General features: G+C 41.2%; 2 protein-coding genes and 1 non-coding gene across 3 annotated transcripts; 1 reads left to right on the top strand and 2 right to left on the bottom strand.

Annotated features, from left to right (window-relative positions):
* Positions 1-4,298: 4,298 nt before the first annotated feature.
* On the bottom strand, positions 4,299-4,676 carry LOC107816597 (uncharacterized). Its single transcript, XM_016642326.1, has one exon. The coding sequence runs from the start codon at positions 4,674-4,676 to the stop codon at positions 4,299-4,301; it is 378 nt and encodes a 125-aa protein (XP_016497812.1).
* A 2-nt stretch (positions 4,677-4,678) lies between these two features.
* On the bottom strand, positions 4,679-8,402 carry LOC107816613 (uncharacterized). Its single transcript, XM_016642348.2, has 7 exons — positions 7,796-8,402; positions 7,631-7,691; positions 6,928-7,260; positions 5,882-6,149; positions 5,546-5,740; positions 5,336-5,476; positions 4,679-4,876 (listed from the first exon to the last, which is right to left on the bottom strand). The coding sequence occupies exons 1-7, from the start codon at positions 8,400-8,402 to the stop codon at positions 4,679-4,681; spliced, it is 1,803 nt and encodes a 600-aa protein (XP_016497834.2).
* A 585-nt stretch (positions 8,403-8,987) lies between these two features.
* Positions 8,988-9,092, top strand: LOC142178670 (small nucleolar RNA R71). The gene has a single exon (XR_012706938.1). It is a non-coding gene; the product is annotated as a small nucleolar RNA R71 (small nucleolar RNA).
* The last annotated feature ends 1,721 nt before the right edge of the window (positions 9,093-10,813 follow it).

Genomic DNA, 10,813 nt, shown 5'->3' with positions numbered 1-10,813 from the left:
CAACATGTCCCAAAACATATTACAAACTTAGTCGAGCCTTTAAATCACATCCAACAACATCGAAACTACGAATCACCCTCCAATTCAAACTTAATGAACTTTTGAACTTCAAACTCCTACAATTGATGCCGAAACCTACCAAAACACGTCCGATTGACCTTAAATTTTGCACACAAGTCATAATTGGCATTATAGACCTATTCCAACTTTTGGAATCGGAATCCGACCCCGATATTAAAAAGTCCACTCCTGGTCAAACTCACCAAAAACCTTCAAATTTCTAACTTTTATCAAATGACCCCGAAATAACCTACGGACCTCCAAATCCACTTCCGGATGCGCTCCCAATACCGGAATCACCACACGGAGCTATTCCCAGATTCGGAATCCCAAACGGACATTGATAACATTGAAATGCACTTCAACTCAAATTAATGAAATTCTTCCAAAATGCCAATTTCAATAATAGGCGTCGAAACGCTCCCGGGTCATCCAAAACCCGATCCGAACATACGCCCAAGTCTAAAATCATCATACGAACCTGTTGGAACCTTCAAATCCCAATTCCGAGGTCATTTACTGAAAAATCATACCTTAGTCACTCTTTCCAACTTAAAGTTTCCGAAATGGGATTTTTCTTTCCAAATCAACTCTGAACTTCCCGAAATTAAATTCCGACCATGCGTACAAGTCGTAATACCTGAAGTGAAGCTACTCAGAGCCTCAAAATGCCGAACGACATGCTAAAGCTCAAAACGACAGGTCGGGTCGTTACACAAGCACATCTTTAATCAAGCAAAAAAATGCCTACGTCATCTTCTAGATTAGCACAACTTACAATTTCGCTTTGATTAACACACGAGGAAAGTTATAGACTGTACAAGATAGCGTAGAAGATCACAAATCCTCACATACACATTGCACATGACTCAATCACGACGGTTTTGTTCAACTCTCAAGTCAAGCAAGCACACATAATTGAGAAAAATTAAGCAATATTGCACTATGTGGCATACAAGTCAAATAACTGAGACAAGGCGTCACAAAATAGGGTATTTAATTTACTTAGACATCACAATTCAAAACAAATACACGGGATGATAGAATGCATGTCATAGCCTAATGTGCCAGCGCCAAACATGTCACTAGGTAGCTCCGAGCAAATCAGTTTCTTCCTATACTACTCCTAAAAAAAATAAAATACCCGATTTGAGCTACACCCTTGGAAAAGAACCGGCGCCCAAAGAAAAACCAAGGGATACTACCTAACTATCCTAAAAAAAAAAACTTTTTGGTGTTTTTAATCGGACTTTATCCCTAAAAAAAACATTGTCCAAAAGATCCATCGTCGGGAAAACATTGGTGTTTTTTTATTTTTCTGTATTTTTATATTTTTTTTTATTTCTTTCTAAAACAAACTAAACTAACACTAGACTCAGTAGAACTAATAAAAGAAACAAATTAAAATAAATTGATACAAGATATACAACTACATCACAGGTAGTATTCCTCCCACCCCACACTTAGTCTATGCATAGTCCTCGATGCATATAAAAATGTAAAACAGAGTAGGGTGAAAAGAAAACTCCCTGTCAGTCGGAGTCCTCCTCCTCAGCGTGCCTTCCATCGGCAGCTCCGTGCAATTTATCATCCGGTCCTAGAGGTACCAAAGCCATGGGTCCCGTAACATCATGAACCTCATCCTCTGTGTTTGAGTCCTTGACAGTGTTTACGTCCTCCGACGAGTGAACAGGGCTGCCTGGTGCAATCCCCAACATCTCCCTAGACTAACTTGACAAGTCATTGCGTAAGTGCATACGCTCCTTGTCTGTGATACCAACCCTGCTCATGAGTAAATTCAAAGAGTTATAGAGGTACATGTTGAAATTCTCGTCTCGTTCGTTCCTTGCCGCCTGAGTGAGCTTAGATGACGTCTCCAACAATGATGTGATGTCCAATAACTCTGTAGGAGCCTCCACCACCTCATCATATCCTGGATACTCCGACACCTCCCATAAGAGCATATATTGTATGAGTAAGTTGCCGAAGAAGAACCTCTTAATCTGGCGCCTAAATCTCGTGCGGGCCATCTCACCGAGCATAATCTCACCCAAATTAATGGGTTTGCCAGTCATCAAAAAGAATATGACACACACTCTAGCTCGAGTGCAGTCGCTACTGTGCTCCACTAGCATGAGTCTGGTTTGCACAAAATTTTGCCACACTTTGGCAGTTTTGTTAAAATCAGAGGGAACCATGTGATTGTGAATCTCGCCTTGCTTCCTGGTCCACTTGGCATTTTAATCCACGACACAAAGAGTGTGACGCATTAATGTGTATTTTGGGCTTTTGACAAATTTATGGAGCCTCCCCGAGTGAGCATTCTCAACCCCTAAAAACTTACATAAGGCCCTCCTATCCAATGGCATGTCCTTCCCATGTACATATGACATAGACGATTTGTAATTCCAGTTGGCGTACAATTCCCTAACCATGCTCAAATTTGTATGCCCAGGGCATTCTAGGTGTTTGTCCATATTTAATGCGCGTAATCGGCCAAGGACATCCGGGAAGTTTCATTCCAAAGCTTTGACATCTATCCCCATCTCGGAGACATACCGCCCATATGGCACGAAATCCCTATGCCATGCAATAGCTGCATTAGATACTAGTTTCAACCGAGGCCTTGGTATGTAATGGAGCATGCTATGATGCCTCAGCCACTTGTTTCCCTTTTTCTTGTCTCGAGGATCCTTATCCTTGCTTGCGTTTTTTGGTCGCGGGGGCAGTGGTGGAGGACTTGCCTATTCCCTTGCCTTTGCTAGAACTATCACGAGCCATAATATCCTATAACACAAATAAGCATGAATGTAAGAACTCATCAAGAAATATGCCTAAGGTTGTCGCACAAGTCACGAATGACCCCACACTTAAAACCGAAGGCACAATGTACAATACTTCACAACTTTGATCTAAAATGCTCAAGTGTTCCACTCCAAAGATATGGGTACTCAAGACTTCCCCATGCTGTACAATAGTTAAAAGGCACTAATCAATGCCACACACAAGGGAGCGATCATGGCTTAGTGAATTCACCATAAGGAAAGCAAGAGGCATATGTTACTCACCTTTCTACAACTACTACACTACATTAAATTAGCTAAATTTACAATATTATACGACATACATTATACAAGATAGATGGTTTAGGAACATGTTTGCATCGAAGCCAAGCTCCCTAGCATGTAAACTCATCCCCACACACCCCAAACTTAGCCCAAATTCATACACAAAAATACTCGGTTAGTCAGACTTCACCGGTACAATAAACTCTTCATACACACATTTTAACAAACACCTTGTGAGCATAAAGTGTGTGCATTCTAGTTCAACAATTGTGGAACATGGTGGCCCTTCCAAATTTCAACGAAGTAGAGGAAATTCTAGTTTACCACTCTGTATACACAATAACCAAACAATTTTCGACCAATGTGGACCACCCACCATAAAAATTCATCAAAAAACAAAAACTACAAAGGGGAAATTTTGAGGATTAGGGCACTTGGGGGATGGGATGTACATCATTATATACCAATTAGAACACAAAAAGAAGAAGAAGAAGAAGAAGAAGAAGAAGAAGAAGAAGAAGAAGAAAAAGAAGAACATACATGTAGAGTTTAGGATGAGAGCAAGAGAAAACTTGAGAAATTTTGAGAGAAAAAGAAGAAGGAATTCGCGGCAGAAAAAGAAAGAGAGAGGAGTGCGTTTTCTGATGTTTCAACTTGGGGTATTTTGAGTTTAATTGGGTTATGGTTTAAGTTGAGTTGGGTATGGGTTTGGGGCAATAAGATGGGTTATAATGATAGTGTAGATGGGTATATGGGTTGGGTTTTATGGGTATGGGTTATTTAGTAAATAAAAACGAAAATAATAAAAACAAAATTAAAAAACAAATACCTGGACACCCCCAACTCAGCGCTATGCATGGCGCTGGGGGGTCTTGCGCATTCTGCCTGTAGCGTCCCAGGCAGCTCTAGGCACTGGCTTGGGCGCTGTTTTCGATAATGTTTTTTATTTTTTTATTTTTTGATAACATCCCGATCCCCCGAGCCTTTTATATACCCAATTTATATGTCTTACACCATTCTACGTATAATTTCTATGTCTACAAAGAAAATGCAAACTCTATTCTACTCTAACTAAAAATATTTAAGAAGCTAAGCTATGAAAGCAATAAAAATTGGGTTGCCTCCCAACAAGCGCATGATTTAACGTCGCGGCACGATGCAGGGTCTCGCTTACTCGTCAGCGAGTACAACTTTGGTCTTCTCACGATTAACTATTCCTCCCCAATAATGCTTGACTCTTTGTCCATTCACCATATATTTTCTTTTACCATTTAAAGCTCGCAACTCAAATGCACCATAAGGAGTGACTCTCACCACCTCAAAATGGCCTGGCCATCTCGATTTTAACTTCCCAGGAAATAGCCTTAGTCTAGAATTGAACAATAATACCTGTTGGCCTGGCTCAAAGTGATGTGGCTTGATACGCTTGTCATACCATCTTTTAGTCTTCTCTTTATATAGCTTAGCATTTTCATAAGAGTGCAGTCTGAACTCATCTAATTCATTCAACTGCAGGAGTCTTTTCTCACCCGTGACGTCAAGGTCCATATTCAACTTTTTAATGGCCAGTATGCTTTGTGTTCAAGTTCAACAGTCAAGTGACATGCCTTTCCATAAACAAGCTTATACGGCGACACCCCAATTGGTATTTCGCATGCAGTTCTATATGCCCACAATGCATCATCTAACTTTGCAGCCCAATCCTTCCTATTCACACTCACCGTCTTCTCTAAATTTGCTTTATTTCTCTGTTCGACACCTCAGCTTGTCTACTCGTTTGAGGATGATACGATATCGCAACTCTATGGCGGACCCCATATTTAGCTAGAAGGTTATTCAACAATCGATTGCAAAAATGCGTCCCTTCATCACTTATCAATGCACGTGGAGTCCCAAACCTCGAAAAATATGTTCTTTTTCACAAACACAGCTACCACCATGGCATCATTTGTTGGCAATGCGATCGCCTCTACCTATTTTGACACATAGTCAACTGCTAGCAAAATGTATTTGTTTCCTATGGACAATGGGAATGGTCCCATAAAATCTACCCCCATACATCAAAAATCTCAACCTCTAGGATGTTTATTCAAAGGCATCTCATGCCTCTTAGTGATTGTTCCTATTCTCTGACATTGGTCACACTTCTTAACAAATGCATAGGCATCCTTGAATAAAGTTGGCCAAAAAAACCCGGATTGTAATACCTTTGCAACTGTTCTATCTCCTCCATGATGGCCCCCATAAGGTGATGCATGACAATCATACAATACTAATTTTGCCTCCTTTTCTGGAATGCATCTCCTCATCAACTGATCAACACATTGCTTGTACAAATATGGCTCATCCTAATAGTAGAAGTTCACATTATGTAAAAACCTCTTTCTGGCTTCAGATTCAATTTCAGGAGGAAGTACCCCACTCATAAGATAATTCACATAGTTTGCGTACCATGAGGGAGGGTCTTGGGTGATAGCAAAAAGTTGCTCATCAGGAAATACTTCTTTAATTTGGCCACCCTCCTCCACGTGGTCGTGATTTTCCAGCCTTGATAGATGGTCAGCTACTTGGTTCTCTATGCCCTTTCTATCTCGTATTTCTACATTAAATTCCTGTAACAACAAAACCCAGCACATTAATCTAGCCTTGGATTCTTTTTTTGTAAATAAATACCTGATTGTTGCATAATCGGTATGGACTATGACTTTTGTTCCCACCAAGTATGCCCGAAATTTCTCAAAGGCCTACACAACGGCTAATAACTCCTTTTCAGTGGTGGTGTAATTCAGCTGTGCATCATCAAGAGTCTTACTCGCATAGTAGATGGAATAAAACACCTTGTCTTTCCTCTGGCCTAGCAATGCCCGAACAACATGGTCACTCACATCACACATAAGTTCAAATGGTAAGGACCAATCTGGTGCCACAATAATGGGAGCAACCACCAACTTCTTTTTGAGTTCTTTAAATGCTTTAAGGCAGGCTTCATCAAAATTGAAAGTTACATCTTTTTCAAGCAACCTGCACAAAGGAGTAGAAATTTTAGAAAAATCTTTAATAAAGCGCCGATAGAATCCCACGTGTCCCAAGAAACTCCGGACACCTTTCACAGAAATAGGTGGAGGTAATTTTTCAACCGCTTCCACCTTCGCCTTATCAACTTCAATGCCGCTCCTAGACATTCTGTGACCCAAAATGAACCTTCCTGCACCATAAAGTGACACTTCTCCCAATTCAATACCATATTTGTTTCTTCACAACGGGCTAACACCTTGCTCAAATTCTTCAAACAATCATCATAAGAAGACCCAAACACTGAAAAATCATCCATAAAAATTTCCACAAATGTTTCCACCATATCGGTGAAAATATCCATCATGCATCTCTAGAAAGTAGCCGGTGCATTACTAAGACCAAACGGCATTTGCTTGAAGGTAAAAGTGCAATAAGGATAAGTAAAAGTGGTCTTCTCCTGATCCTCTGGGCATATGACAATCTGATTGTATCCCGAATAACCATCAAGGAAACAATAATATTCATGCCCCACTAATCTGTCCAACATTTGGTCAATGAATGGAAGTGGAAAGTGGTCTTTGCGGGTTGCTTTGTTGAGCCTTATATAATCAATGCAGACTCTCTAGCCCGTCACAGTGCGAGTAGGAATTAGCTCATTTTTCTCATTCTCAATTACAGTCCCCCCCCTTTTGGGCACATATTGAACTGGGCTTACCCAGTTACTGTCATAAATAGGAAAGATGATACATGCATCGAGCAGCTTGATTACTTCCTTCTTCACGACCTCCTTTGCTGCTCAACACTAGGGAGGTGTCCATCTTCCAAGAAGATTTTGTGCATGCAAAACGATGGACAGATTCCCTTGATGTCAGCAATTGTCCACCCAATAGCTTTTTTATGCTCGCAAAGTATTCTGAGCAATTTTTCTTCTTGTGTGTTAGTCAAGCTGGATGAGATAATCATGGGCAATGTCTCAGAGTTCCCCAAATAAGCATAGCGCAGATGCACTGGTAGGGGATTAAGTTCTAGCTTTGGAGCGTCTTTAATAGATGGCTTAGGAGGGGTCAGAGTGATAGGCCTGTCCAACTCCTCAAATTTTCCAAACCCATGGACATAACTGCAGGACATAAAAGTACTTGCTCAATTTCTCCCATCATTTCATATTCACTATCTTCTTCATCCCCAATCAAAGCTCGTTCAAGAGGATTTATAGGGCTCATATAGGCACTAATGATGTAGCATCACTTTCCACCACAGAAATCATGGATAACTCTTCATAGTGGGCTGGAAATCTGAGTGCTTTATATACATTGAATACCTCCACTTGATCGCCTACTCTTATCGTCATCTTTCCTTCGCAAACATCAATAATAGCTCGACCCGTGGCTAAAAATGGACACCCCAAAATAAATGGGACTTCCTGATCAGGCTCGTAGTCCAAGATAATAAAATTAGTAGGGAATATGAAAGAACCCACTTGAACTAACACATCTTCAATTACTCCTTCAGGATGAGCAAGGGAGCGATCAACCAACTGCAAGATTACCACTGTTGGGAGTGGCTCACCCAACCCCAACTATCTGAACACAGATAGCGGCATCAAATTAATGCTTGCTCAAGATCACATAAGGCTCGCCCGACTATATGCTTACCAATCGAGATTTGGATAGTGAAACTACCCGGATCCTTCAATTTCTGAGGTAGCTTGCTTTGAATTCTTGAGCTACATTTCTCAGTGAGTGCCACAGTCTTGAACTCGGTCAACCTCCTTTTATTTGGCAATATGTCCTTGATGTATTTTGCATATTTGGGCACTTCTTGCAAGATGTCTACCAAAGGAATATTAATTTTCGCTTGCTTCAAAATATCAAGAACCTTCTTATACGCGACATTATCCTTCACCTTCTGCAATCTTTGAGGGAACGGAGGTGGTGGCCTCACAACAAATGATGGAGGTTGCTTAGCCACCGCTTCTTCAGTTGGCTTCTCAGATTCCTTTGATTTTTCTGATTCTGACTCTATAGTGGCTGGCCTCTCATTAAAAGTCACATGTTTTTTCTTTTTCGACTGGACTTCTTCTAATTGTCTCCCATTCCTTAATGACACGGCATTAATGGATGCCTTAGGATCAGCTTCAGTGTCACTTGGAAGAGCTCCAACTGGTCTAGCATTTTGGGCACTGGCAAGTTGTCCCACTTGGCGCTCCAAATTTCTCATTGTTGTGTCTTGGGCTTGCTGATCAACCATCAATTTCTTCATCGTTTCCTCAAGGTGACTTATTGAGTTTGCCTGTTATTCAGCCTGAGGTGGTCTATATTGTTGTTGAGGTGCTTGTGTTCGGTATTCATTTTGAGCACCTTGATTTTCACCCCAAGAGAAGTTTGTGTGGTTCCTCCAGTTGGGATTGTAAGTGTTCCCATATTGGTTTTTCTGGCCCCTATTTACATTACCCACAAAGCAGACATACTCTGGATTAACTGGGCATAAGTCGCTCGTGTGACCCTCTCCACATACTACACAAAACACTTGTACCTATTGTACTGGTTGAGATTGTTGCTTGTTAATAACTATGGTCATCTGAATGACTTGGTTGGTAAGTGTGGAAATCTGCGCTGATAATGCCGAGACGACATCTAACTCGAGAACCCCTGCAGAATTTTGTACCGTGTGTCTGCCCATTTCTCCTTGCCAATCCGGATTGCTTTTGGAGAATTTGTTCAATAATGTATATATCTCGTCAAAGCTTTTCTACAACACTTGACCTCCAGCTGCAGCATCTACCACAACTTTTGTCTCAAGATGTAGCCCTTCTATGAAAGTGTGAGCTAACACTTTGTTTGTTTGATTATGATGAGGACAATCTCTAAGCAGCCCCTTGAACCTCTCCCAAGCTGAGTATAGAGACTCCCCCGCTTTCTGTTTGAAGGCGACTATCTCACTTTTGATCTTTGCAGTTTTGCATGAAGGGAAGAACCTTGCCAGAAATTTCCTAGCCAGATCATTACATGATGTAATAGAATTAGCTGGTTCTGCCTTCAGCCATCGCTTTGCTTCGCCCAACAGAGAGAATGGAAAAAGTGTGAGCCTTACATAGTCTGGAGTGACCCCGTTAGTGATATAAGTAGCACTAATTTCCAAGAAGTTTGGGATATGATGTTGTGGATCCTCGTGTGAAAGACCCATAAATTGCCCATTCGCATGAAGTAGCTGGATCATGCTCTGTTTCAGCTTAAAGTGCCCAGTGATCCTGGGCTTCACAATGCTGAAGGTGACATTAGCAATGCTGAGCATTGCCACCTCCTGAACAACCATATGTTCCTCTGCCATGTTCACAGGTAATTGAACAAGTGCCTGGATATTATTCGTGTCCCTTGCTTCCCTCAACCTCCTATGAAATGTTCTCTCAGGTTCGGGGTTAAAGCCTTGAAGTCGGTCTTGGATTCTGACCATGCATATTCAATCAAAGTTCCTGAGATCAAAGTAAAAATCAAGTAACGTTAGACTTGACGAAATAAACAATGAAAGTAGAAACTAGAAAGTAGTCAATATTCAAGTCCCCGACAACGGCCCCAAAAACTTGTTGCTCCCAAAGGCACATGCAAGTATACGTCTAGTGGAGGACCTATCATCGCACATCCTTGTTATCTAAGGGCGTAGTGGTGAGCTGCCTTTCTGAGCCGTCCTGCAGGTACCAGTATCTTGCCTCCAGCTATCAGATTCATTATAGATTGAAAGATATAAGCTTCCCAAGTTAGATGACGGACAACAAAAATTCTTTCTTTGTGAACGTGAAGATCAAAGTCCCAACAACAAAATCCTTCTTCGCGAACGTGAAGAACAACACCAGAACCAGTAACCAGAAGCATCAAAACACCCAAACTTGGTCTGAAACCACCCCGAATCACACCCGAAGCCGCCGGGACCCCGTCCAATCGTACCAACCAGTCCCAATACATAACATGAACCTGATCGAGGCCTCAAATCACATCAAACACTATCAAAATCATGAATCGCACCACAATTCAAGCTTTATAAACTTTAGAACTTCAAACTTCTACATTCGATGCCGAAACCTATCAAATCAAATCCGATTGACCTCGAATTTTGCACACAAGTTATAATTAATATTATGAACCTACTCCAACTTCCGGAATCAGAATTCGACTCCGATATAAAAAAGTCCACTCGTGGTCAAACTTCTTAAAAACCTTTAAATTTCTAACTTTCGCCAAATGACCCCGAAATTACCTACGAACCTCCAAATTAACATCCGGACGCGCTTCTAAGACTCGAATCACCATACCGAGCTATTCCCTGACTCGGAATCCCAAACGGACTTCGATAACATTGAAATGCACTGCAACCTAAATTTATGAAATTCTTCCAAAAGGCCAACTTTATACAATAGGCTCCGAAACGCTCCCGAGTCATCCAAAACCCAATCCGATCATAGGCCCAAGTCCAAATTCATCATACGAACCTATTGGAACCGTCAAATCCTGATTCCGAGGTCGTTTACTAAAAATATTGATCGAAGTCAAACTCGCCCTTTTTAAAACTAACTAAGGAACCAAGTGCTCCGATTTCAACCCTCCAGATCCCGAACCAACCATCACCGCAAGTCTTAAATTAGTAAAAGAACATATGGGAGTCTTATTTAGGGAAAAGAG

Source organism: Nicotiana tabacum, chromosome 24, assembly GCF_000715075.1.
Source record: "Nicotiana tabacum cultivar K326 chromosome 24, ASM71507v2, whole genome shotgun sequence".
Classification (NCBI taxonomy): Eukaryota; Viridiplantae; Streptophyta; class Magnoliopsida; order Solanales; family Solanaceae; genus Nicotiana; species Nicotiana tabacum.
This window is presented reverse-complemented; position numbering and strand designations above follow the sequence as displayed.